The sequence below is a fragment of the Phascolarctos cinereus genome, unplaced genomic scaffold (assembly GCF_003287225.1).
Source record: "Phascolarctos cinereus isolate Bilbo 61053 unplaced genomic scaffold, phaCin_HiC Scaffold_2;HRSCAF=192, whole genome shotgun sequence".
In the NCBI taxonomy this organism is placed as follows: Eukaryota; Metazoa; Chordata; class Mammalia; order Diprotodontia; family Phascolarctidae; genus Phascolarctos; species Phascolarctos cinereus.
In genome coordinates, this window is record NW_027555625.1 from 140,832,195 (window position 1) to 140,859,993 (window position 27,799).

The following is a 27,799-nucleotide window of genomic DNA, read 5'->3' on the forward strand; positions in this document are numbered from 1 at the left end:
TGAATATGAAGGACAGACAGTACAAGGTAGAATACAGAACAAAGCACTTGGAGTCTGGCTTTGAGTCCTTCCTCAGACACTTATTGGCTGTGTGACCCTGGGCAAGTCACAGCCTCTCTGGGCATCAGCTTCTACATTTGTAAATGAGGGGAGGGTGGCCTCTAAATCTGTGATTCTTTGAGAAAGGGCCACAGAAATGTCTAACAGAACCCTGGGGTCCTGGGTTCTGAGGGGAAATGGTGAGTTTGAAATGACGGAACAACACCCAAGCAGACAGTTGATGCCAACTTTGTCTTTGCCCTGGACTTCTTCCCTGTTCTCGCCTTTGGGAGACAAGAGGGTTGACAAGACTGAGTTCCAGGGTCCCTCCAGGTGGAATGAGTCTTACTTCTAATTAGACCTTCCTCAGGGCTCCAGACTTTGTTCCTGGTTCCAGGATGTCCCAGACCCACGGGGATTTCCTGGCAGCCAAACACCTTCCCTGCCTTTCACCCTGCGAGCTGGCACCCCGTATGTGCTGTCTCCAGGACAGAAATCACCTTGACTTGTGGCTCAGTCCCAGGTCTTGTGAACCAGTCATGGTCACACACCCCTCACCCCCTACATACGCACTCCCACACCTACCCACTGACCACCGTGACTGGGGTATGCGTGAGCTTCTAACCCTAGAACTTACTGCTTTCCGGAAGACTCCCATTTGGCAAATCAAGAGATGGACTGGCCCTGGGTCTGAAAGACTGAGGTGGGACAGAAGAAGGGGAAAGGAAAGGCTGCCCAGACCCCTTGCTTACTGATGTGACAGGCAGTGCACACCGGTCCTGGCACTGCCTTGAATGAAGTGCCTTTGAGCCTATGGAAATTAAACAGGAGACACGGGAAAAGGTGAGGGTTTTTATTGGAAGAAAGATGTGAACCCGAGCTTTACACCTAAGCCATATGGATCGATATTGTTAGGCTCTGAGGGTCTCAATGGAGGGCAGCCCCTCCCTCCTTTCACCACAGCCCACCCCTTGGTTCCTCATACACAAAGCGCCCAGAAGGTGGCAGCAGAAGCTCATCGCCTAGGTACCGTTACCTTCAGGCTGGTATCGCAAGGCTGCTAGCTCACACCTGGCCCACCCCAAAGGGCACTGGTGTGTCTGGGAGACATTCTGAAAGGCTGTGTGTCAATTCGTAGTTAGTGGTGGAGGAGCCGCACAGAGCCCCAGGAAATCCCCAGGTTAGCTTGGACCCTCGGGATGCTAGGGGCCTGTTGGCAAATGGGGCACTCGTATCCATTTGCCAACCTTTCCCCCTCCTACCCAAGAAAGAACCAGCCCGGGGCAGCTCAGGATAAACAGATGGGCAGGCTCAAGGGTGAGGACAGATTGGTATTGAGCCAAGATGGAATCAGTGCCCTGCTACCAGGCTATTAGTCATCCTCTGCCCCCAAACAGGAGGGAATCCTGCATCTCAGAAAGAGCTGGGGGATGGATCAGCAGCACCAGGGGAAGCCTGGGGTTTATTATTGCTGTTGGTGAGGGTGGGAGTGGGGGTGGCTCAGGCTCAAACAGAAGGGCTGCTACCATCATCTTTATCCTTGCTAACAGTGGGAACAGGCACAGCTGTGTGGGTGAGCAGAGCAAGCACAGCTCTGGTTCCCCAGGGCATTGCAGCTTCACAGACCCTTCCTCATGGTGAACGAAGGGAGGGAATTGAGTAGAAGCCCTGTTAGACAAAGCAGACACTCTACATAGGTGTGTCTATATGCATGTATTTGGGGGTGTGCGCGCATGTGTGTGCGTGTGTGTGTGTGTGTGTCCCTATGTACACTTATGTGAACAGAAGCAAAAGCTGGTGTGTCTCTTTGGGTGTGACTGGGTATATGCCTTAGGCTGTGGTGTGTGTTTGAAGCGGGAAGGCTGACATGGATTCAGACACAGAGCTAAGGAAGGGTTTAGCCACCTGAGAGCAGAAATGCTAACTGTGTTAAATAAATACTCGGAGACATCAAAGGAAAGCCTGGGAGAGCCAGAGGAAAGCACAGATAACCACTTATGGCACAGAGGCCTGAGAGAGATGAGGGCTTAATATGGACTTGTTAATACAAGAAGAGAGTGAGGACAAAACAGGGCCTGCATACATCTCTTGTGTGCATTTTGTATATTCTTGGGAATGCATATTGATGTGTTAGGTGTGTTTGTGTATACATATGTTTAAGTCAGTTCTTACAAGTCAGACCTGTATGATTACCTGTTACCATGTGTTTCTTATGTGCACATGCATGTTTCTGGGGTGTATACATTTATATGCTTGTACGAACACTGGTTACATGTGTCTTCACATGGTTACATACTGACTACAAAGGACGCCTTGGCATCTTCCAAAGAAAAATCTCAGCACACAGCATCTCCCTAGGCACTAAGATCTACCACAACATGGCGGTACACCAGGGTCTGCCCCTTGAAACTGGGTGCCAACAGCAGCTGGGCATCACCAGCTGGCATGTAGCAGAAGGCCCGAGGGGCCTGTACTGCTAGCTCCTGGAAACGCACAAACTTCTGCCGACCTTCGTCCCACTGATAGATCTGGGTGAAGGAGAAGTCGCTGCCTAGGGCCAGGTAACGCCGTTCACCCACAAGGAAAGGCTGCAGTGCCAGGGAGCCTCGAGAAGGCAGTGCTTGTACTTCAGAGAATCGGGTGCCTTCCCAGCGCAGGATCTTAGAGTCACCAATATACCGACTGAGGCAGAGATAGCTATCTCGGCCAGCCCGGAAGTGTTTGACTGCTTGGGCATCGGGTACCTGGGACACTTCACCTTGTGCCACAAACTGCTTCTGGGCTCTACTCCACTGGTAGATGACGGGAGCCTGGGAGCTGCTGGAAACAATTAACCGAGGCTTGCCCTCGCCATCCACAAACTCAAGGTCAGTGTCACGGTGCCAGGCATGCAGGGCTTGGTGGGAGTAAAAGCCATTCTGGTGCCATCGATAGAGGCTGGTGGCTCCTGCCTTCGAGCTGTCGGCTATGGCAAAGAACCAGTCGCCTTCAATGCGGAAGGCCTCTAGGTCATTGGGCTTCCGAACTCGCTCTGGGTCAATATCCTGAAGCTTATTGAAACGAGTGGTGTTTGGATCCCAGTGGTAAATATAGGAGCCACCAAAGAGCTGGGCTGCCACCATGTATAGCTGGCCATCCACCACTAGTGGCTTGCAGTGCACAGCTGAAGGAGCTGTTCAAGGGAGAGAAAGCAAGGTAGCACTATGGAGACTGTCCCTCTCTCCTTGCCTCTCCATCCCAGCTGCTTTCTTATAAATAAGGCATCTGCCCATCCTCCCCAGCTATCCCAGGCCACAATCACTTCTCTTCCTTCCCTAAACTCCTACAGCAGTTACTGCCCTGACCATCGTTATTTTCTCATTGATTCATGGATGTTGATCTTATCTCCCCAGACTGAAAACTGAGAAAAGGCAGGCGCCATGTCTTTATAAGTCTCTGGATGCTCTGAAATGCCTATCATTGGGCAAGGCACAGAGTAAGCACTCCGTAAATGTTGGTTGATTGGTAGATATGTAGGAGGAAGTTAACTGGTCTGGGGAGGAAAGAAGACTCACCTCAAAAAAACAAGACCCTTGGTATGAATGACATACACACTGGGAAACAAAGCAACTATGATTCATTGCATGTCTAGGAGCAGCCCTATTAGAATGCAAACTCCTTGAGGGCAGGATTTGCCTTTTTGTATTTGTTATTGTCTGGCACTTTAGACAATGCCTAGTGCGTGTTAAGCACTTCTTCATTTTTTCACATACAGATACACCTACCATGTGGACATATCTTTAAACACACATACACACACACACAAACAAACACACACACACACACACAAGGCCAAGAATTGGAAATTGGAAAATGCCCATCAATTGGAGAATGGCTGAACAAGTTGTGGTATATGACTGTAATGGAATACTATTGTGCTATAAGAAATGATGAGCAGGTGGACTTCAGAAAAACCTGGAAAGACTTGTATGGTCTGATGCTGAGTGAAGTGAGCAGAACCAGGAGAACATTGTACACAGTAATAGCCACATTGTGCGGACTGACTTTGACAGACTCAGGTCTTCTCAGCAATGCAAGGATCTAAGACAGCTCCAAAGGACTGATGATAGAAAATGCTATCCACATCTAGAGAAAGAAGTATGGAGTCTGAATGCAGATCCAAGCATACTATTTGCTCTCCTTTTCTTTGGTTGTTTTGTTTTGTTTCTTCTTTCTCATGGTTCCTCCCATTGGTCCTAATTCTTTTTATAACATGACTAATGTGAAAATATGTTTAATATGAATGTATATGTAGAGCCTATATCAGATTGCATGCTGTTTTGGGGAGGGGGGAGGGGAGAGAGGGGGAGAAAATTTAAAACTCAAAAGTTTATGGAAGTGAATGTTGAAAACAAAAAATTAATTAATTAATTAATCAAAAAACACACACATGCAAGTATGAACTTATATGATTATGCAAAGATAAACCTTATGCACACGAGACAAAATCTATCTCCATCCTAGCTGTCCTTTTGCCAAGGATAGGATCTATCACCCTCTTAACAGACTCTGTCCCTGCTCTACTGGCCCTTCTTCCTCAGCACAATGAAAACTCATGGCGTTTGGAGGCTTGCCATTTGTTGCCCAAACATCAATTCTGCCCACAGCCTGAAGCCCTCCTCACTGAACCTCAGGCCTATCGCAAGGAGAGTCAAGCACAGAGAGCCATAGTGCTGACTGGCATGCTGCTAGGAGATTGGAGGGAGGCTGGCTGCCTCCGTACCTGGAATTCGGTCAAAGTCTCGAAGCTGCCGTTCCACATAGTCCCACTTCAGGATGTTACAGGCACTGGCACTGGGCTGGGCCAAGGCTAAGTAGAGATCGCTGGCATAAAGAAAGGGTTCAGCCGACACCGCAGGGAAGGGCAGAGTTTGGTACAACACAAAATCTGCGAGGAGGAGAAGCAGAGCACTGCAGAGGAGATGTGGGGTGAAGCTGAGAGAGGGGCCCATTGGCTCCGGGACACAGCAGGTTGAGATGGAAGGGGAGGGATGGACTAGGATGGGTTAATGAGAGGAGGAACAGAGTGGGATCAGTCAGGGTAAGAGGAAGGTAGAATAGGGGAAAGCAGGATGAGAGGGGAGGGGGAAGCTACACAGAGGGGAGGGGTATCTAGTGGTGACCCAAATGTGGGGGGCTTTATGGTGTTGATAGAGTAGTGCCCAACAGCTGCCCTGGGAAGTTGCCCATAAGTAAGGTAGCAGGCAAGGGGCTGTGGTAATCCACAGGCTGTCTCCTACCAGTTGTGATGCAGTCGAATTCTCTGAGTGGGAGGTCCTGCACCTTGTGCTCCTGGAATCTGGGAGGGCTAGAGCAGTAAATGGGAGCCACAGTAGTGTTGGTGTTCGCCAGCCACTCCACCAACCACTTCACTTTGCAGTCACAGTTCAGTGAGTTGCCCCGAAGGTCTCTGGCCAACAGGAGTGGGGGATTTTGGAGGGGAAGAATGACATTCAGGAGCCTGGCTCAAATCTAGACTTCCTCCCAAAGTATAGTTTGTGGACCACTTCCTAGCACCCAATGTCAAAAAACAAAAAACTCTCCCTCCTCAGTTTCTTGGATTACTTTCTTGGGTAAGTAATCATGGATGTAGCTGAGCTTTTAATAGGGTTCATTTGGGATTTTCTTAACAGAGACTCGAATCAATAATGAAAGAACTATAGAGCTATGACAGATATTAGGACAGTCCAGCACAGAAGTTCCCCAAACTAGGGTCTACTTTGAGCTATTTTGTCATGCCCAAGGTTTATTCAGAGGCATATGGAGTAGAAGGGACAGGTCTTTGTGAAGAGAAACAAGGACTGAAATAAACATAGTACAAATAGACAAGCAGATAAACTTAAAATGTGTTATTTGAGCCCATGTATCACCATTCAACTTCCCCATTTTACAGATGAGGAAACTGACATATGGTATAGTGAAAAGGGTACAGGTTCTGGGTTCAAATTCCATTTCTGATACTAACTATCATGTGACCTTTCAAAAGTCATTGAACCTTACCTGTACCTCTGTTTCACCATCTGTAAAAGGAAAAGGTTGGACTATGTCCCCTGAGGTCCCTTCCACCTGTAGGTCTATGATTCCATGAAATTAAGAGAGCTGAAGGAATTAATTCAAGTTCATAAAAGGAACCCTAAATAACTGGCATTTTCAGAGTGCTTTACACTGAGCTGGTGGCAGGCTCAGGGCTGGAGTCCAAACCTCTCAATTTAGTCCCGTTCCACCTACATCCCATGCCATCACTGCCTTCCTCTTGTCCATGGAAGAGCCACAGGGAAGTTAGATGTATCTGTTTCCTGATGACTCAGTGTTGTTTTACAAACATCAGTTGTACCATGTACTGAGTTGTTATACAATGCTGTCCTCAGGGCCTACTGAGGCACAAAAGCCCCAATGACAACAGCTGACATTTTGGGTTTGCCAATGTTTTACATATGTTACATTATTCTTGCCCTAACACAGTCCAGTGAGGTGGGAGCAACAGGCACTTATCAACATTTTACATACGAGGAAGCTAAGGCTCAGAAAGATTAGATGTGCTCAAGTTCTCACAAGCCAAGAAGTATCAGAGGCAAGGTCCAGACCTATGTCCTCCTGACCCTTTCATGATAGCCTACTGCAGGCATGAGGAACCCGAAGCCTCAAGGCCATATGTGAATTTCCAGGTCCTCAAGTTCGGCCCCAAACTTGGATTCCGTCAAAGGGCCACACTTGAGGACCTAGAGGGCCACAGGTTCCCCACTCCTGGCCTACTGTCTTCTCTCTGGTCTTCCCCAGGACATTCAATCACCCATCTCCTTGCTTTTGCAGTATCCATCCCCCACACCTGAGATGCACTCCCTTCTGACCTGTGCCTTGGAGAATCCTTCTCTTCCTTTAATAGGCAGCTCAGGCACCAATTGCTACATGGAATCTTTCCCAAGTGAGTTCACCCTCCAAAATTTCCTTGTATTTCACTACTCTGTATACCTTTGTGTTTATTAGCTATTTATACCTTCTGTATGTATTTTTATATGGACTCATCTCCCCTGTTAGAATCGGGGAGCAAGCTTCCTCTGAGAAGGGGTTGTTTCATTCTTTGTATTTGGATCTCAGCACAGTGCCTGGCATATAGTAGGTGTTTGTAATTGTTCAGTCTTGTGTGATTCTTTGTGACCCCTTTGGGGTTTTCTCGGCAAAGATACTGAATCATTGGATACAAAAGTCACTGAATGGGTGTTGCCTCAGTCAAACCTGGGAAAAACCTTAGCTTAAAAAGGCCAAGGCCTCCCACTGCATCCAGGGCCACCTCCATTCATCCTGATCTGTATCTCACCACTGGACCCAGATGGCTCAGGAGGAGAGAGTGAGGCTGGTAACTTTGCGCAGCGCTCCTTCACTTAAATCTGATTCACTTACAAGTCATGGCATCACCTCCCTGATGTCATGGTCCTCGTCAAGAATGAAGGACAAACAACAACTGGGATGATTTGCCATTTCCTTCTCCAGCTCATTTTACAGATGACGAAACAGAGCCAAACAAGGTTAAAGTGACTTGCCCAGAGTCACACAGCTAGGTAAGTGTCTGATGCTGGATTTGAACTCAGGTCTTCCTGACTCCAGGCCCAGAGTTGTATCCACTGCACCATCTAGCTTAATAAATGTTTATTCCCTTCCCTTCTCCTGCCCCCAAAGTAGGAAATGAAGGTTATTCACACAAATTCTTCCCCGATCATACATTTTAGACAAACCCATTAATGACCTGGGGAATTCTTCAAGAACTTTATGAGCCACTATTTTAAATTCTCCTCTTCTAGTTCTGTCCCCCAGATGCCAGCACCCACACATGTCTATTTCTTTAGGTTTTAGTAACCCCCCTCTCCCCACCCCCTAACACTTCCTTTAAAGCAGTTCTTCACCTTTTTTGTGCCATAGACCTCTTTGGAGTCTGGTGAAGTTTGTGGACTCTTCTCTGAAAATGTTTGTAAATGTATACAATAAAATACATAGGATTACAAAGGAAACTAATTACATTAAACTAGTTACCTATATGTATATGTGTATGTATTTGGATGTTATTTATATAGATGCTTTTATTTACCTATGCATGTATCTGCACATATACATGTATTTATGTATATGTATACATAGACAATACATGCATATAACACATATAAGTATATATATACATATACATGTATTTATGTGTATGTATACATAGACAATACATACATATAACACATATAAGTATATATATATATACATGCCTATATGTAGATATCTGTATATATACATATCTATCTATCTATCTATCTATCTATCTATCTATCTATCTCTCTCTCTCTCTCTCTCTCTCCCTCATTCACAAACCTCTTCCCAAAAGGGAATCTCCCCTCCCTGCCAAGGGACCCAAGGCAGGATCACAAGAAGAGATGGGAAAAAGGTCTTACAAGTCACTCAAGATGTCCAAGGGTCGGAAGACATCTCTAGGCAGTGTCTGAAGATTATTATTGGCCAATGAGCTGCAAGGGAAAAAAAAATACCTGAGTCACAGTCAAAGTCACCTAGAAGTTATGAGAGGGTCCCCTGGCTAGCGGGATCATTTGGTCAAGTTCAACCATTGCCCCCTTTTCTAGCCCTGGGGAAGGAGCTGTTTGTAGGGACCCCCAGGCAGTGGTGAGCCTGTGTGCTCAGACTTGTGGGGGGTTATACTTACAGGTGTGTCAAAGACTTGAGTCCTCGGAAGGTGAACCTAGACAGCGCCCAGATGTCATTGTTCTCAATGAAGCTACAGAAAATAAGAGCTTGGCTCAGCCTGGCATACTGAATTCAATTCCATCCCTGCTTCTAGCCCACGATCTTAACCCTAGCCAAACTGCAGTCCAGGGTCTCCAAAAAAGGCTACCGGTGAGAGTGCATGGTGCCCTCTGACCCAGGGAAGCTTTAAAAAAGGAGCGATGTTCTTCTCAAAACTTTAATTTTTCCTTACAGAACAGGAAGAATCAAGGCACAACGCATATTTTAAGCTGGTAACAAAGAACATTTCCTTGGCAGTCTGTGCTTCAGACCCAGTAGGCAGGCTTCCATCCCTCACCTCTCTTCTCCTTCCACTGAGTGGCTATCGTGACCTTCCAAAGAGCAGGCAGCCAAATTCAGCTGGGGGTGGGGGTGGGGTTGAGGGCTAAAGATTTTAAAGCACACCTAATGGGAAATCTTGAGGTGATACCCCATTTAAGAAACACTGGTTTCACTATAGTCATATGCACATGGTAGTGAAATAGATGAAATGATCTCTTGAGGTTTTTTCCAGACCTGGGTTTCATTGACTTTCACCCTCTGACCTTCCATTCCCAACCTTTCCCATCCAACTTCCTCTCAACCCCACCCAGATCCCAGCTTCCTCCTCCTCCTCCTTTTGTTCCACCCTTTCTCCTTTCTTCTCCCACGCACAGGTACTGCAGATGGGATAGTCCCATGAAGGCATTATCTCCGATCAGAGTGAACTTGTTGGAATTGAGTAACCTAGAAAAGGAGGCAAAGGAGAAGTCAGGATTCCCAGGGTACTCTGCCCCTCCTCTAAGGCCCTTCCCTACGGTTCAGCTGCCACTATTCCCCATTCCACCCAGAGTACCAGTCCAGAGCCCCAGTGGATTTGTTAATAGGTGGCCTGAAGGTCCCTGAGTATTAAGAACAGTAAGGTACAATTGAGACAAAATGTACAAAATGCTTAGATTTTCTCCTCCCTCCTACCACCCAAGGGTAAAAATAATGGAGAGAGAGTTGAACTTTCTCCTGTCAAAGACGGATGTCTCTGGGTCCTGGGCTTCCCCTACTTTCCTTTCCCCAGTAGCTTTCCTCTTCTCTTCCTATCTACTACAAGCTAGCACACAACTGAACGATGCTTTGGTATGAGGGGACCATAAAGTACCTTCTCCTGATACTCAGTTAACTTTGCAAAGGTTCTTTAGAACTAAAGTGGGGGTTCTTATCCTTTTCTGTGTCATGGACCCCTTTCCAGGATTTTTAAATAATTGAACAGAATACTATATTTAAGACAGAGGTTAGTGAAAATAAAGATGTAATTATTTTTTCCCAACCAAGTCTACAGAACCCCTGAAATCTATCCCTGGATCCCTTGCAGGGGAAGTCTGTGGTTATCGTGTCCAACTCTGTGTGACCCTGTGGACATTGTTTATGGGATTTTTTTTTAATTAGGCAATTGGGGTTAAGTGACTTGCCCAGGGTCACACAGCTAGTGTCAAGTGTTTGGTCTGAGGCCGGATTTGAACTCAGGTACTCCTGACTTCAGGGCCGGTGCTCTATCCTCTGCGCCACCTAGCTGCCACAATGGGATTTTCTTGGTAAAGATTTTTGAGTGGTTTGCCATTTCCTTTTTCAGTGTGTCTCATTTTACAGATGAGGAACTGAGGGGAATAGGGGCTAAGTGACTTGTTCAAGGTCACACAATGAGTAAGCATCTGAGGTCAGATTTGAACTCAGATCTTTTGACTCCAGGCCTGTCACTCTATCTAGTACTGTACCTAGCTGCTCAGATAAATAACTCCTGAACTAAACAAGTTCCTTCTAAATTCTCCTTCTCGAGATAAAAAAAAAAGTATTCTTCCTGAATCCCTCCCACCTTACTTTGGATACAAGTATTCCTCTAAGCCAATATATACGGTTTGTTTTATTTTCTGCCTTTTCCTCTCTAAGCTGTCATTTCTTGCTTCTGAGGCAGCTAGGTAGTGGTTGGACTGGATCAGGAAGACTAAATTCAAATCCCGTGCTCAGATACTTACTAGCTGTATGACCTTGCACAGGTCATTTAACTACTGTTTGCTTAAGTTTCTTCAACTGTAAATAGGGGTAACAATAGTAACTATTTCCCAAGGTTTTTGTATGGATCAAATGAGATAATATGTGTAAAGTTCCTGATCTGATATAGACCCTCAACAAACACTTATTTCCTTCCTTTTGTTCATCTGAATTGAATACCTGTCTCTCCTGTGGAAAATGAGAGTTATTCACACACACATTTCGCCCCCACCATGCATTTTAGACAAACCCACTGATGACTTGAGCAACCCTTTGGAAACCTTGAACCTATCTAGGGTCCGTGACCTTTTTTTTCTTTTCTTTTTGTTTTTTTAATATATCTTGATAATTGGACTTCAATATAATTGTTTCACTTCGTAATCCTATGTATTTTATCTTGTGCATTTAACCACACAGTTCTGAAATAGGATCCGCCGGCTTCAAAAGATCGCTAACGGGGTCCGCAATACAAAAAAAAAGGTTAAGAACTTCTGCTCTGGGTCCTGACCCTCAGGACTGTCAATCTCCATACCACTCCATCCTTCCTCCACTCTCCAGACCCAAGCTAAATTGTTGCCTCTATCGGAGACTGTGTCCTCGTCTGGGTCTTCAGTCCCCCTCACCAATGGCTTCTAGTTTAAAATGCTATTCTCACAGCCACTCTCCCCACCCCCCACCAACTCAGCCAAAGTACCTAGGTTCTGACCCTAGAGATCCCCTCTTTCTGGCTCTCCATCTCAGTTCCTGCTTCCCCCTTGTGTTTTTGTGACAGCACCCACCAGAGAACCAAAACTACAGCCTCTCCTCGAAATCCCCCCAATCCCCTAAGGTTTCCTGAACATAGACAGGACTGGTCCGTACAGGAACTGAAGGAGTGGCATATGAGAAAAAGCTCCATCCTGGATCTCCGAGAAAGCTGCGTTCACCAATGTCCTGTGGGGAGACAGTTGGGTCAGGGAGAGAATGTGCAGCAGGAATTATGCTTCGTGAGTGGAGGGTAAGGAGAAGATTTAGCTCAGTCCTTTACTCCAATGATCAGTTTCACTGTTTTCCTCAGTCAAGCCCTCCTTTTTTTCCCTGACACCACTTTGGGTCAATCTATGCCCCTCCCCACTGATTTCACTGTATTCATTCACACCTCCCCAAATTATCCTTTTCTCCCAGACCTCAAACCCTATCCTCCCTTTCTTGACACCTACACCCTCTCCTAGGGCCACATAGATGCAATCCCTCACCCCCACTCCCTTGTTGACATTCCTTGGGAAGCTCCTCAGCCCCTCCCTATAGACTCACCTATTCTCCCTTCCCCCCATCGTTTCTTACATGTTCACCCTCTTCTCCCTGCCTCCATAAATCCTGCACTCTTCTTACCACCCACACCCATCAGGAAGAAGCTGTTGCATCATCATGAACAAACATTTTCATGCCTACTATGGACAAGGTCCTACAAGTCCTGTGCTAAGCTCTGGAGATACCAATAATAATAGCTGGCATTTATATATATTAAGCGGCAGAGGTGGTGCAGTGGATAGATTGATGGATCTGTAGTCAAAAATATCTGAGTTCAAGTGTGACCTCAGACACTTCGTTGTTCTTATCCAGTCATGTCTGATTCTTCATAACCCCATTTGGGGTTTTCTTGGCAAAGACACTCTGGAGCGGTTTGCATTTTCATCTCCAGTTCATTTTACAGATGAGGAAACTGAGGCAAACAGTTAAATGTCCTACCTAGGGCTACACAGCTAGTGTTTGAGGCCAGATTTGAACAAGGAAGGGGAGTTTTCTTCACTCTAGGCCCAGTAGTTCTGAACTCTAGTAACTGAACAACTAGGCCTGGAACTTCTATCTACTGTGCCATGTAGCTGCCCCTACATGCTTACTAGCTATATGACCCTGGACAAGTCATTTAACTAACCTCTGTCTGCCTCCGTTTCCTACGCTGTAAAATGAGGCTAATAATAGCACTTATCTCTTAAGGTTGTGAAATGTTTGTAAAGTGCTTTGCAAAGCTTTAAAACGATATATGAATGCTAGTTATTATTATCATAGCACTTTAAGGCTGAAAAAAACACTTTGTATTATATGACCTCATTTAATCCTCACAACAGGTTATTACTGTCCTTATTTTACAGACAAAGAGACCAAGACAACTGGAGAAACTGTTGTCTGAGGCTCAGACATGGAGCGGATACTCTAGACATCCTAGTAATCAAAGGGTTAATGGTAGCTAGGATTCCAGCTGTAATGCTGGAAGTTCAGATGATAGATGGAGAATGGCTGGTATGTCAGGTTGCATTGACCAGCATCAATGTCAAGGCATAGAGCAGGGGAAAATGTGGCTGCAATTTCCCTGCCTAGATGCATCCCTGTGGGGTTGATCCCTGGGGTAGGCATGCAGGATGGACACACACACACATACATATATTCACCAAAGGAATACACATGCTTGTGTGGACATGTACTCCTGACTCAGAGGGCCTTGCACATTTGCTCATGTTTGGTGACAATATACATATTGGATACATACTCTTTGTTTGGTTTTTTTTTCCCCCAGTCATGCTTGCTGGTCCCCTTACATTCATTCACCCAACTTTCAGCAAGCACTGGAAGGCACTGTGCTGCGTCCTGGAGATATAAAGATTTTTCAAATGTCACAGGCCCTACCCTCTGAGAGCCACCTCCTTCATATCTACCTCCTGTTTCTGAGGCATTGGGATGACAAGGCATCACGCTTATCCCCCTCTGATGCCAGGTACCTCCTCGGGAAACTCCTGATCTCCTCCCCCCAGTCTTACCTATGCTCCCCCCTTCTTCGTCCCACACCTTTTGCCTGTCCCCAGAAATATGCACTTCCTAGAACCCCAAGCCTGTGCCTGTTGTTCCCCCATCATCTCTGGTCTTTCCCTCCATTCCCCTCCCCCGTGGCTGGAGCACTCACAGGGAGATGACTTCAGTGGGAAGGTTCTTGGGCACAGCCTTGGAGTCAACGCAGAAGGCAGTGTCCCGGGTACAGGAACAGCTGGGTGGGCACGGGGGAGTCTTGGGGGGCCTCTTGGCATCCCCCAGTAAGACCAGGCAGAAGCCCAGCAAGGACAGCCCCAGAAGCCGATGCCCAGATCCCTGCGGCAATGCCCACAGTCCCAACATGGCTGCAGCTAGAGATTGCCCCCTCTCACCCTTCGCTCCTCACTCACGGGCAATGCCACCCCGGAGGCTCCAAAGGATGCCAGCGTCCCAGGCTGGCACCTCCCCCTGCAGCTCGGATCCCTGCCCGGTGGCCGCAGCTGAGAACTCCCAAGCAGCTGGATCCTCCTTCTCTCTCCCTCCCTCAGCCCCCGACAGCCCAGCAGCCGCTGCTGCTCCTCCTCCCCTCCCCCTTTCCCCTCCTCCCCTTCCCCTCCTCCTCCCCCTGCCCCAAGCTGCGCTTTCCAGATTTCCAGCCTCTCCCTTCTGACAACGGTTCTGCGCTGCCACGCTGCAGTCCTCTTTCCCCTAGCCGGAGAGAAACAAGCGCGGAGTGCGCGGCACTTGGGGACCAGGGGTGGGGTTCGAAGGGATTGCGGCGGGGACAGCGCATGGAGGGAGGGCTCTCAGAGTTAGAGAGACAGGGAAGGGGAGGAGGAGGGGGTTGGGAAGGGATCTTGCTGCAGTGTGTGGGAAAGCAGGTGTCTCAGGACTGCGTGTGTGTGTGTGTGTGTGTGTGTGTGTGTGTGTGTGTGTGCGTGTGCCTTTGTCCCTCGGTACATATATCTGGGTCTTGCATCTTCTCAAGAGTTTATGCCTGTGCATACATGTGTACATGCTTGTCTTCCCTCTGTGTATACATGTGTACACGCATGTACTTTCATCTGTGCGTGTGGGCTTTGCACATGCATGTGCGTGTGCATCTGTGCATATGTTTGAACATGTCTCTGTGTGTACATACATACATACACAGGCGGCTGTGTACTCAGGTATGTGTCTTTACATATGCTTACCCTGGCCTCCAAATGGGTCATAAGAATGACTAGCATTTCTATAGCTCCTTTGGTTTACAAATACTTTTCTTTGCAAACACAGTTCAATGAGGTAGGCTGAGGTAGGCAGTACAAATATTCATAGCCCCACTTTATAGAAGAGGGAATGAGACTCAGAGAAAGTAGGTGATTTGCCTAGGTTCACACAACTAGTAAGTGTGGGAATCAATCACGTTGTTGTTCAGTCTCCTTCAACTCTTTGGTGACCTTGTGGAGCATAGCATGCCACTATTGTCGATGAGGTTTTTCTTGGCAAAGATACGGGAGCGGTTTGCCATTTCCTTCTCCAGGGGAGTAAGGTAAACAGACGTTAAGTGACTTGCCCAGGGTCACAAAGCTAGTAAGTCTCTGAGGCCAGATCTGAACTCCAGTCTTCCCCAATTCCAGACCCTCCATTCTATCCACTGAGCCACCTAGCTGCCTCTGACTATATTCCCCTTTACCTCCATAGTTTCTACATTCTACAGAGTGCCCATGATGGCTTGTGGGCATGGTTGCTTTGCTTTGTGTGTGGTTTGCTTTAAAAACATATGTAACAGAGGCTGAGATAACTGGAGTGGGGTGCACATGTATGTTCACATATGTGCTGCTGAATAAAATATGTCTTTGTTCAGTGGGCATGATGAGTGGGTGAGAGGACAGAGTCCTTGCTGTTCAGCACATATGGAATCTGGAATATTTCTGACCCCCCCCCCCCACAAAGAGCCAGCTAGTGGTTTTACTAAAGCCGAGGGTTCTCATAGCTAGGGACGAGCTTGCTTGAGTAAACAATTATTTCCTCCCTCTTCTGGAAGCCTCCAGGATGAGAACACTCTGACCTAAGCAAAGACTCTTTACTCAGGAACAGTTGGCTTCCCTTCTTCTTAAGTCTTCCCTAGTCCAGATTCTCCATGCCACCCCTGTTCCCAATCAGTGTTGTACTTCTCCATACAGCTCTTCTCTGCTTCTGCCTCACAGACACAAAAGCTAAGCTTTCGCCTTTAACAAGATGGGGTTACCCCCATGTCATCACTGCCAACCCATCTGCTTCTGCCCTACTTGCTTTGCACTTGCCCACTTGTGTGACAGGGAGTAGTGGGAGGGGGGTTGGGAGTTGGGGCAGCTGGGCTTCCCACCCGTCCCTGGCACAGCCCTGCCCGGCATACAAAGGGCAGAGTGAGAGCTGCCCCGCCCCCTGGTGATGAGAGAATGAGGGAGGGGGTTAAAGGGGTAGGCTCCCTGATGTCATCCATCCTAGAGAGGACATAATGGGGGACATCTTAGAGACAGGCGAGAGATTCTTAAAGCCCAGGGAAACAAGATTCCTGGGTTCTTTTCTCAACTAGTGGAGAAGGGCAATGATGGACAAGAGCACAGCCCAGTCTAAGACTTCAGTGGAAGAAAATGCGAAGGAAATTATCCCTCTTTCTTTTGCGGTCATAATCCTTTATGTTAGTATTGAACTAATAATTTTTTTTACAAGCAACTATTATCTCTGTCCCTCCCACTGCTCCCTTCATTGCATAGTTTTTTAAACTAAAAATATAATCCTCATTACAATATATAATCATCTAGCAAAACAAATTCCAATTACAACACTGACCATGCCCCCCAGAAAAACATTTCTCACTCCCAACCTTGAGTCTATCACTTACCTCTCTGTCAGGAGGTTGGTAACATGCTTCATCATCTTTTTTTCTGGAATTGTAATTGGTCATTTCATTGATCAGGTTCTAAAGTCTTTCAAAATTGTTTTTCTCTATAATATTGTCATTGTATAAATTTTTCTCCTAGTTCCTGCTCACTTCACTCTGCATCAGTTCATAGAGATCTTCCCAATTTCCTCTGCAACAGTTCATTTAGTCACTTCTTATGGCACAGTAATATTCCATTGCAGTTATATACCTCAATTTGTTTAGCCATCCCCAGTAGGAGGGCACCCCACTAGTTTCTAGTTTAGGGCTATTTTTTTTAACATATAGGTTATTTTCCTTATTCTTCAATCTCTTTGGGATTTAAGTCCAATATAGTATATCAGGATCAAAGGATATGCAAAGTTTGGTAACTTTGGGAGCATAGTTCCAAACTGCTTTCCAAAATTCACAGACTTATAGCTCCACTAACAGTGAACTAGTGTGCCTATTTTCCTGAAGCACCCTCCCCCAATATTTGTATTGAATTTACAATCTTCAAAACACTTTCTTCACTTACATTTGCTCTTCACACCCACTCTCCAAGGTAGAGAAGGCAGATATTATTATTCATAGTGTAAAGAGGTAGGAAACTGGCTCAGAGATGTGATATAAGTTGTCCAGGTTTATACAGCTAATATAGCTGCATATGTACATAGTATACTGTATACTATGTACATATGTATATAAGTAGCCAAAACTAGAACCCAAGTATCCTGATTCTTCAGCACTCTTCCCACTATACTGTCTGTATGCTGTCTCTGACTCCCTCCACCCAAACCAAGGTGGGTGCCTTGGTTCTTTCCATCCCAGAGAGAACATAGAGGGTGTCAGTGTAAAGACAGGCAAAAGATTCAAATCTAGAGAAAGAGCTGAACCACTTTGTGTCATGGTTCCCTATGGAAATCTAGTGAAGCCTGTGAGCCCTTTCTCAGAAAGTCTTTAAATGCATAAAATAAAAATGTAAGATTACAAAGGAAACCAAAAATTAGCAAAAATAAAGATCTAATCTTTCCATCTAAATTCACAGACCCCCTGAATTCTATCCAAGCATTCTTTGGGGATCTGTGGACACCAGGTTAAGAATCCTTTGTGTAGAGGAATGGTACTCCTTGGGAACCTAGATCTGAAATAATAGGCTATCAACACAATTAGAGAAATAGCATCTGAGATTCAGTTGTCCCCTTTCATCACCATGTCAATCCACCAAACATTCATCTATTGAGTGAGTATTTGTGGGCACCCATCATATACAAGAGAATATGCTATAGCTTGATGAACAATTCAAAGATTGTCCTACCCTCTAGAAGGTCATGGTCTAATTGGAGAGCCAAGATTAACACACATAAAAAGATAACTGAAAATACAAAGCACTGAACAGTGCCAACGTCAATGGTACATGAGTGCTAGAAGTTCATTCCTGTGGTTTGGAATTGGCTGGAAAGGCTTTTCTGGGAAGGGGAGTTTTTACCTAGGTCTTAAAGCATGGGTCAGATTCAAGATATGATGAAGAGGATAAAGATGGCTAAAGAATAGAGTTCATAGAGGGGGGCTCATGGGGGACAAGGCTGGAAAGGTAGGCTGGAGGAAGATTATCTAGAACCATGAATGTTAGCAGCAAATTCTTTTCATCAGTCCTCCAGAAATCTCCAAACCCATTAACATGTTGGTGGCTGTTCTCAGAGAGAGAGGAAAATAGTCTTTCCATCTGTTTTCTACACTAGCCAAAGGAAAATGTTCCATCACCTTCTCCCCACAACTACTCCCAAAAGGTAGTGGAGTTGAGAGTTTGTGATACGTCCTGTTCATCTGAAGCCTTGATAGGAAAGATGTAGATCATGAATTTAGAGGAGGAAGTCATCTTATAGTTCATTTAGTCTAAAACTCTGCATTTTATAGATGAAGAAACAAAGGCCCAGAAAGTTTGAGTGAATCACTTGCCCAAGGTCCTACAGATAATAAATGCAGGGCCAGGATTCCATACTACAGAGAATAAGGGCCCGGATGGAGCAGTAATGTGAAGGATTCAGGACAATAAATTCACAGTCTAACAATTTACGCTACAAACTCCCTCCACCCCCATCAGACTAGATCTCCTGAGAACAAGCTTCTACACAATCGCAAAGCTCAGGATACTCCCTGGGTCAAGGCCCTCCGGCCCCTAGAGATGCCCACAGGGTCCCCGAGATGCCTTTGGTTCTCCTTGGCTTTCCAGTTGGCCCAGTGCCCCACCTGGCTCCAGCCCAGTGCCTGTGAGTCAGCTGATCAATTCCAATGTTGCCAGGACAACTAAGGGAAGAGGCCCTGGGGAGCTGGCAAGGGTGGGCACTGCAGGCGGGCAGGCTCCTAGCCTCTGGCACCTGGACATGGCTGAAGCACTATTATTGGTAGGGCAGGGAATATGGGGCTGGGATTTCTCTTTTCTTCCTCCATTTTTCCTCCCTTCTAACTGCCCCTCCTCCTGCCCCCAACCTTCTCCTGGGACATTTTTCTAACTAGAGACTTGGGCAAATATTTAAAGGGGCAGTTGGAGGGTTGGGGACGAGGAGCAAACAATCTACCCCTCTCCTTCTTCCTCTCCTTCAAAGCCCTGCTGAAACCTCTTAGGCCTTCTCAGGGGCCTGGAATCCAATTAGTTGCACAACCTCTAGGGCCTGAGTGTACTCTAGTTGGAGGTCATGGATAGGGGAGATGTGCACTTGAAGCGGAGGGAATACGGTGTCAATTTTTAAATCTAAAGAGAATCCAGTAGTGGTTGGATTAGGGAAGGTAAGGGATAGGAACTGGGGGAAAGGCCTGGAGTTTAGAAAACTGGATGGCTGGGAAGCAATTAAAGATGCCAGAAAAAAAGAGGTGAGGTGTGAGGGGGTGTTAGGGGAGGGGCAGGTTTAGGACTGGGGAAAATACGCAGAGGACTCTAGGGGGAGAATTGAGATGCAGTGACAAGAAACCAGCCACCCTGGGACAGGAAGGCTAGGAGGCGATTCGGAAGATAGGAACATGCCAGTCAATCAATCTCTTATGCTAGGTACTCTTGGGGGTATGGAAACATAAAAATAATTGCTCACATTAATATAGTGCTTTAAGGTTCGCAAAATACTTCTCTCTTTTGTGCCCCATAATAACCCCGTGACGTGGGTGCTGTTATGATCTTCATGTCACAAATGAGGAAATTGACACTCAGGGCAAGTAATTTGCTTATGGTAAAACAGCTGGTAAGCAGGATTGGAATCTAGGGCTTTCTGACTTCCTCAACTTCACCACAAAGCCATGCCAGAGGCTAGTACAGCCCACATATATTGATTCACCCCAGAAACCCTGACCTGGAGCAGCCAGAGGGGTGGGGAAACAGGGGACCTATAGGTTAACATAGAGGTCTCCCCACCTGACTCCTGGCTATCCTTCAAGGCCCAAGTTAGGAAGGCCTCCCCTGCTGATCTTACCCTCCTCTCAACTCCTTTACCACTTACTGATTGGGACAATCATTGGTGCTATTTCATATTGAAAGTTATCTCCGTGTGTGTGTGTGTGTGTGTGTGTGTGTGTGTGTGTGTGTGTGTGTGTGTGTGTGTGTGTGTGTGTGTGTGTGTGTTCCTTCCAAGCTGGGCTCCTTGACAGCAGAAATTCTGTTCTCCCTCCTTCATACCCTTTTTAGCACATAGCAGCACAGAGCATAGCAGATATGTGATAAACTCTGCCCCTCTAATATTAGACATGTGAGATAGGATCTGAGAAAGAAAGCCTGAGGTAGTAGAAGCAGTGGTAGACTTAGAGTCAGAAGACATGAATTTGAGTCTTGGCTCTGATATTTACTGATATTTACTGAGGTGGCTCAGTGGATAGAACATTAGGCAGAGAGTCTGAAAGACCTTAGTTCAAATCCTGCTTCAGATAATTACTAGCTGTGTGATCCTGGCCAAGTCACTTAGCTGCTGTCTGCCTCAGTTTCCTCTTCTGAAAAATGGGGATAATAATTGTACCTACTTCTCAGGATCGCTACGAGGATAAAATGAAATAATGTTTATAAGATACTTTGCAAACCTTAAAGTGTTGTATAAATGCTAGCTGCTGGTACTGCTGCTGTTGCTACTACTGCAACTACTACTATTTCTGCTACTACTACTACTATTTTTACCACCACCACCACTACTATTACTGCCACTGCTACTAGTACTAATACTAGTAGTACTGTTACTACTAATGCCACTACTGCTACTGCTACTACTACCACTGCTATTGCTACTACTACTGCTTTTATTACTACTACTTCTACTACCACAGCTGTTGCTATTGCTACTATTACTTCTACTACTGTTGCTGCTACCACCACCACCACCACTAGTATTATTACTGCCATTGTTACTAGTACTAGTACTACTACTTCTGTTACTACTACCACTGCTGCTACTGCTACTACTACTACTGCTACTGCTGCTACTATTATTTCTATTACTACTGCTGCTGCGGCTGCTACTACCACCACTACTGCTATTGCTACAATTACTACTTCTACTTCTTCTATTACTACTACCACTACTACTACTGCTACTACTACTACTACTACTATTACTATAATATCTACATGAGTCTCAGTTTCCTCTTTTGCAAAATGGGGATAATTGTACCGGCACTGCCTAGCTCATAACCGTTTACATAATCTTTCCTTTAAGGGATTATTTAGAGGGCTCATAGTCTAGTTGGGGAACGAACAGTAAAAGGGGAATTTAGAGTCTTAAAGAGCAGGAAGGATTTGGATTCCCAGGATGGTAAGATTCAGACCTTAGATTGCATCCAATGTAAGCAAGGAGGCCCAGAGCAGGGAAGTCACTGGCCCAAGGTCACACTGGAAGTAAGTAGCAAAGGAATGATTCAAACCCATTATCTTGTGACTCTAAATTCAGGGCTCTTTCCATTATATGCAGGTGGCTTCATTACTGTAGGAAAAGCTCAGTGTTGAATGACCGAGTAAAGTCAGGAGGAGGGTGAGCAGGGAATAGGCATGGTGGAGGTGGAGAGTCTGACCTATGTGGGGAACTTGGCACTTGGCTGAAACCTTTGCAACCAGCCTAATGCCAGGATAACACCCTCGTACCCAGTAGCACTTGTGGGTGCTGCTTCCCTTAGGGCAGGGGTGGGGAACCTTAGGCCTCGAGGCCACATTCAGCCTTCTAGATTCTTGGGTTCGGCCTTTTCACAGAGTCTAAGTTTTACAGAACAATTTGTTCTGTGAGGTTTGGATTCAGTCAAAAGGGCTGCACCTGAGGACCTAGAGGGCCAAAGCCACAGGTTCCCCACCCCTGCCTTAGGGACTGTGTTTCTAGAGCAAAGCCCCAGCGAGTTTGTGTGGGAGAAGAACAAATAGGGGAAATAACAGAAATCCAGCTGTGCCAGGGACCTGGCTGCCCAAGCCTCGGGACCCTGGAAGAACAGGGCAGTGCCCCACGGGCTGAAGAACAGAGGCAGTTGCCAACAGGAAGGGTAGAAACAACAAAAGAGACACCCAAGGTAGGTGGAACACATTACTCAAGGCCAAGTTTACTCAGCTTGAACTTCAGGCTGATTTGCAGTGCCCAGGAAGGTTTTTGTGTCCTAGGATGAGGGCCCTTTAGGCACTCAAACTGAATTATCAGAGGCTTTGATTCTGGAGGGTCAGGAACAAACAGGCTTCAAAGCTAAGGGCTTGGCTTGGGTTCTGAAATGCATGGTCCAGCCACCTCCACTGTCTGCTGTAATATATAAGGTCCCTGGACCAGGAGGCTGGAGGTGTGAGGAAGAGGCAGAGCCTGAAGCAACATGGATGTGGGCACCAAAGAGGCTCTGATGGAGAGTGCACTGCCACCACCGGTAAGACAAGGTTTGGGGAAGATGAGAAAGGGCCGCAGCCAGGAAGCTCTAGTACAATGGGACTAAAGTCTCTCCACCAACAACCCACAAACCCATACCCTAGGCTAGCGCATCTCATGTACATTTGGTGAACCCAGAAGGGGTCACAGGGAATATGTGTCTTGGTGTAGGGCTCTTCTTACCTGACTCCTAGCCATCCTTCAAGAGCCAAATCAAATCCTATCTCCTCAATGTGGCCCTTCCCTGATTTCTTCTTCCTCTCAACTCCTTTACCACTTACTAACTGGGACAATCATTGGTGCTATTGCATATTGAGAGTTATCTCTGTGTGTGTGTGTGTGTGTGTGTGTGTGTGTGTGTGTGTGTGTTCTTAGCTGGACTCCCTGACTACAGAGATTCTGTTTTCTGCCTCCTTATCCTTCTCAGGACCTAGCAGTATAGTTCGAAGCAGGAATGTGATACATTCTTGGTGATTGGTCAATTAACACCTAGGAGATGTCTTTAGGAGTTTGCTTATGTAGGGTAAAAGAGCGGCAACCTCAGGGATAGGAATAGGATAGCAAAAAATCAAAAAGAAAAACAAGGATTTAGAAGGAAAGAAAAGAAGGGAAAAAAAGACATTAAAGGATCCTTTGTAAATATGCAGATAAAAGAACAGAAGGGAAATTAGAAAGCAGGGACAAGCAAAACAGCTTTGAAATGTACAGGCTGAATTGATCATATACTTTAAAAGAAATTGAGCTGTTTATAACAGCAATCTGTATTTTTGTGTGCAATTTTGGTTTTTTGTTCTACTGTCTATATGGAAATGCTTATCTTTATCTGGTGTTTTAAGAGTTTAGAATAAAGGCAATTTTTTTTAAAGAAAAAAAAGAATGGGCATCATTGCTCACTGACGTGAGTGGCCAAGTGGCAGTGGGGGTGGGGTAGGGAGTCTTCCAGTCACGATCCCTTTGACCATGATTTCCCTGGCCCCTCTTCCCATAACAGGACTACTCTGCCACCCCTCAAGGCCGGTTTAAAATACCCTGCTGCCCTCTGCCCCTCAAGCGGCTGCTCATCATCGTGGTGGTCGTGGTTCTGGTGGTGGTTGTGGTGCTAGGGGCCCTGCTCATGGGTCTGCATATGAGTCAGAAGCACACAGAGATGGTGAGGGGGTGCTGGAGGAGCAGGCAGCTTGGAAGTGGGCTGGCAGGAGGGGCAGGGAGGTCTGTGCAGGTGAAGCTTGGTTTGGGATGATTGGGTGGGCACTGTGAGCTGAAGATCATGGGGCTATTGAGAGGGATGAGCATGGAAGGTATGGGGTTTGGAAAGGCTGGAAGAATAGGCACAAAGCAGGGAGCAGAAAGAACAGACACCTTTACCAAGATAGCTTGATCTGATTAAAGAATAACAAAGTTGGCACCCTCCAACCCTCTCCACACCAGCCCAGGTGCTCTACTCAGTTCATTCTCTCTGCGTAGCATGAATGAGGTTGGCACTGCCCATAGACAGCTGGAGGCTATACTTGGAAAAAGGGATTGGGATTGGATAGGGATAAGGGAGGAAGAAGTCCACATGAAATAAGCAGGTCATGGCAGAACTGACAGACAGTCCAACTCTCTAGGTTCTGGAGATGAGCATCGGGGGGCCAGATGCCCAGCAGCGCCTGGCCCTCAGCAGGCGTGAGGGAACCATCTCTACCTTCTCTGTTGGCTCCTCTGGCACTGTGGTGTATGATTACTATCGGGTATGCAAGAGATGCCTCAGGGCTGGTGTTAGGTGGGGGGGTAAGGGTGGGGCAAGTCAATCACCACACTGACTAGTAGGTGGGGTTCCCCTATCTCTCGAGCATGTTTGGGATTTAGCTTAGGTGCAAACATGTCTGAACACCAGCCTCTACCTTTGTGCCCTCCTCCACACTTTATTCTGTGGTGGTCACCTGACCCTCCCTGAGCTCTTAGCTCCCAAAAGATCGGCAGGCTCTAATGCTGATTCTCACAGTCCACTAGATGGAGACTGAAGCTCTGAACCCTCAAAGCTTCTGGACTGAGGGTGAAGTTGTAGAGGAGGAAGAAACTTTCTTGAGTTGATTTTTTTCCCTTCCATGCTCAGCTTTTAATTGCGTATAAGCCTGCCCTGGGTGCCACCTGTTACATCACTCAAATGACTCCAGAGGATATCCCCAGCCTTGATGTCATCACCCGAAAATTTCAGAGTCACCTGGTGAGTGGCGCTCCCCATTTCCATTGCACACTCTAGGTGTTTGTAGCTGATATCAATCATGTCTTTTTTTAGGCTAAACCTTCTTTGCCCACTGCTAAACTGGATCAGGAGGAGGACTCCCACGCCAGCTCAGAGTCCCAGGTGGACCCAGCTTTCCTGGGCCCTACTATGAATGTCCTTTGTGGAGAGGTTCCTCTGTACTACATTTAGGGACCATCCGGTGAGCAAGGGGATAGAGGCAGAGTTCTTGGAGGGTACTGATAAATTGAACCAAGAGAACTGTGGAAAGCATGACATTATGTCTGTGTCTGCCAAGGGGCACTGAACTCAGATGAACCATACTGGGTAGAACTGGAGGAGGAGGATCATGCTCAGGAAAGCCCAGAAGTGGGGGTAGGAGTGAGGAGGAGAGTTGAGATTTTCATCCTCCCCCCTTCCTCTGGAAAGGAACCTTAGAAGTCATTAAGTCTAACTCCCCCTTTTTACAGATAAGGAAACTGAGACACAGAGAGATTAAATAATTGGCTGAGAGTAACACATCTAGTAAATACCTGAACCTAGGTCCAAGTGCAGGGCTCTATGTATTATGCCGAGCTGGCTCTCATGGTAACTTCCTCCCATGGTAACTAGTGTCTTTGCTTTCTAGGTTCTGGACTCCAAGGGGACAGAAGAAATCCTGCGTGGTCCCTGAGTTTGAAGAAGGTTATAACTTGCAAAGAGAGAAAAGGAGGGGGAAGGAAGGTGGGGGTGAGGGGAAGATGTACTTGTGGATTCGGGGTGCTTATGCTACAAAAATAATAAAATTACTTTATGAGCTCCTTGAAAAGCTCTTATGAAAAACCTGAGTGAGTTCCTTCTTGCCGGTCGATCCACTACATCCCCTCGGACCAGGGCCGTGGGGATTTAGGGAGGAAGGAATGGCGTTCTAAGGTAGGACTGGGAAAGATGGTTGGCAGATAGCAGAGAGCAGAGAGCTGCTCCCTCCGCTCCGTGGAACGTGACTCCTTGTCCCAGACACGAGTGGAGGGAGTAGCTGAGACTTGGGGAGCGATCAGCGAGGCTGTAGCGCCCTCCAATGGCTATTTCAGGAACGGCCTTTCTCCGTGAAAAGAGGACAAGTTTAGGAGAGACTGAGAAAGAGAAAGAAACCAAGAGGGACCGAAGACAGAAAAAGAAAGAGACCCAGACGGAGAGACATATAGACAGAAAGGAAGTGAGGGGGAAAGAGACAAGGAGACAGGGGGAGAGACACACACAGACATATAGAGAAAGACAGACACACAGGGAGACAGACATACAGAGAGACAGAGAGAGACAGAAAGACGGCGCTGGGGGCAGAAGAGAGAAGAAAAAGAGAAGGAGACAGAAAGAAGGGGGAGAGAGAAAAGAGGAGAATTTCTGCAGGGGCTGTGGCTGGAGGTGAGGGGGTTGCTTCTTTTTCTGGGACAAAGTCTCAGGATTCCTTGGCACCCCAGGGACACCCCACAGAGAAACCCAGCCACTAGGAGGCACCCCCAGAGCTTCCACCCCACAAATAAACTCCATACCGGGGCCACATCGCGCTGTTTTTCTCCACCTCCCGCGCCCCACGCGTGCCCTTCGGTGCCCGGGGCTCTCTGGTCTCCCAGGCCTGCGCGGGTGGAGCCAGCAGTAGCAGCAACTGCAGTAGTGGTGGTGGCGGCGGCAGCAGCCAGAACCCCCACCCCCCACGCGTGGAGAGGGCCCCCCTCCCGCTCCCCGGCGGGAGGGACCGCGACCGCCCGCGGGCCGGCTAGCTGCTTCCCCGCCTCCGGCTGGCCCCATTCCCGGGGCTGAGCACAGTCCGGGCCCCGAGGGGGGCTGAGCTCCGAGCGAAAACACGCCCTCCGGCGAGCTCATTTCCCTAAAAGAAAAAAAAGAGGAAAAAAAAGGGGGGGGGAGGAAGAGAGGGAGAGAAAAGCAAGGGCCGGAGAGGGAGAGAGAAGGGGGAGAGAAATTGAGAAAGGGGGTGGACGGGAAGAGAGGGAGGAGGAGAGGAGGGGAAGAGATAGGAGAGGAGGGAGAGAGGGAGGGGTACAGAGAGCCGGAGAAAGGGAGGGAGAAAAAGAGAGAGAAGGAAAAAAGATCCCTCCCTTCTCCTTCCATTCCTCCTCTTCCCCTCCTTCCTTCTCTGCTCGCTCGGGCTCGGCCCCGGCCCCGGAGTCGCATCCCCGCCAGCATGCCGGGCTTAGCCGCTCGCCCGCCCCTGCTGCTGCTGCCGCAGCTGCTGCTGCTGCTGCCGCTGCTGTCCCTGCTGCTGCTGCTGCTGCCCCCTCGCCCGGCCCGGGCGCTGGACTTGGCCGATTACACCTATGACTTGGGGGAAGAAGAGGACCCCGAGCCCCTAAACTACAAAGACCCCTGCAAAGCCGGTGAGTGACCCCCACCGCCACCACCAGGGGATGGGGGGGGAGGAGCGGGCAGGCCTGGAGCTGGTGGGGGGGGCCGACAGTGAAGGTTGTGGGGGGGTGAGGGTAGTATGGGAGAGGAGGCAAAAGGATCCCTGCCACGCCACGGGGTCTATTAGGGGTTCGGGTTGGGGGAGGACAGTCCAGTGTGGGAAGCCGAGCCTGCCTGGTTGGCAATGCAGCGGGGAACAAAAGAGAGAGGGAGAGAGGGAGGGGGAAGTTTGGGGGACTTCTAGGACAGAAGTTTTGCTGCTGCCACCGCTGCCTGTTGCTGCTGCCTGCTGCTATTTCTCTGATTCCAGGAGAGGATTCCTAGGGAAATCTCCCTGAATCCAGGGAGGGCAGCCGCTGGCAGTTCTTTTTTCTACCCACTGGAAATTTTTTTGGCCACACTTGTGTATGTGTGTCTTCGCCCCTGTGCAGTTTTTCCTTACTTTCCATTCCCCCCCGGCCCCCCCCCCAATCTCCTCCTCTGGAGCTGTAGAAGTTTTCCAGTCTATCTCGATGGCCCTTTGGGCTGCCGGGTTGCTAGTGGGAAGGAGGAGGGGTGGGGAAATCCCTAAGGGCCTAATCGGGACAGGCCCCTGACCTAAGTGGGAGAGGAGAAATTTTTAAATGAATGGGGAGATTTCTGGTTTCTCTTGTTGCTTCGGATTCTTTGGGTGATTGTAAGCCCACACCGTGCTGGGGGAGACTGGTTAATCAGCTGTCAAAATCAATGAACACAAGGCAGAGAAGGAATTAACCTTTTCCCCCCACACCAGGA

The 27,799-nt window shown here is 47.5% G+C and overlaps 3 protein-coding genes across 9 annotated transcripts in view; 2 read left to right on the forward strand and 1 right to left on the reverse strand.

Moving 5' to 3' along the window:
* Positions 1-877: 877 nt before the first annotated feature.
* On the reverse strand, positions 878-26,396 carry LGI3 (leucine rich repeat LGI family member 3). Of its 4 annotated transcripts, XM_020975750.1 has the most exons (9): positions 13,811-13,899; positions 13,400-13,497; positions 11,734-11,805; positions 9,508-9,579; positions 8,774-8,845; positions 8,508-8,579; positions 5,319-5,488; positions 4,802-4,966; positions 878-3,211 (listed from the first exon to the last, which is right to left on the reverse strand). In XM_020975750.1, exons 3-9 carry the CDS (start codon positions 11,751-11,753, stop codon positions 2,394-2,396), a joined length of 1,389 nt encoding a protein of 462 aa, XP_020831409.1. In that variant the 5' UTR covers positions 11,754-11,805; positions 13,400-13,497; positions 13,811-13,899; the 3' UTR covers positions 878-2,393. The 4 variants fall into 4 exon arrangements, with proteins under 4 accessions (XP_020831409.1, XP_020831408.1, XP_020831406.1 ...); XM_020975749.2 differs by lacking the exons at positions 13,400-13,497; positions 13,811-13,899 and adding an exon at positions 26,155-26,396; XM_020975747.2 differs by lacking the exon at positions 13,400-13,497 and having other exon boundaries at positions 13,811-14,219.
* SFTPC (surfactant protein C) lies at positions 22,295-25,344 on the forward strand. 2 transcript variants are annotated; one of them, XM_020975754.2, is made up of 6 exons: positions 22,295-22,402; positions 23,393-23,551; positions 24,009-24,131; positions 24,497-24,607; positions 24,680-24,827; positions 25,254-25,344. In XM_020975754.2, exons 1-5 carry the CDS (start codon positions 22,352-22,354, stop codon positions 24,815-24,817), a joined length of 582 nt encoding a protein of 193 aa, XP_020831413.1. In that variant the 5' UTR covers positions 22,295-22,351; the 3' UTR covers positions 24,818-24,827; positions 25,254-25,344. The 2 variants fall into 2 exon arrangements, with proteins under 2 accessions (XP_020831413.1, XP_020831414.1); XM_020975755.2 differs by lacking the exon at positions 23,393-23,551 and having other exon boundaries at positions 22,317-22,402.
* Positions 26,397-26,550: 154 nt separating the features above from the next.
* BMP1 (bone morphogenetic protein 1) overlaps positions 26,551-27,799 on the forward strand; it is a 59,002-nt gene continuing 57,753 nt past the window's right edge. For 2 of the 3 annotated variants that reach the window (XM_078149639.1, XM_078149638.1), the window contains exon 1: positions 26,551-26,997. In XM_078149639.1, the coding sequence (XP_078005765.1) occupies positions 26,805-26,997 (193 nt within the window). In that variant the 5' untranslated portion in view covers positions 26,551-26,804. The remainder of the gene's footprint in view (positions 26,998-27,799) is intronic. The other variant, XM_020975711.2, reaches the window with a different exon arrangement.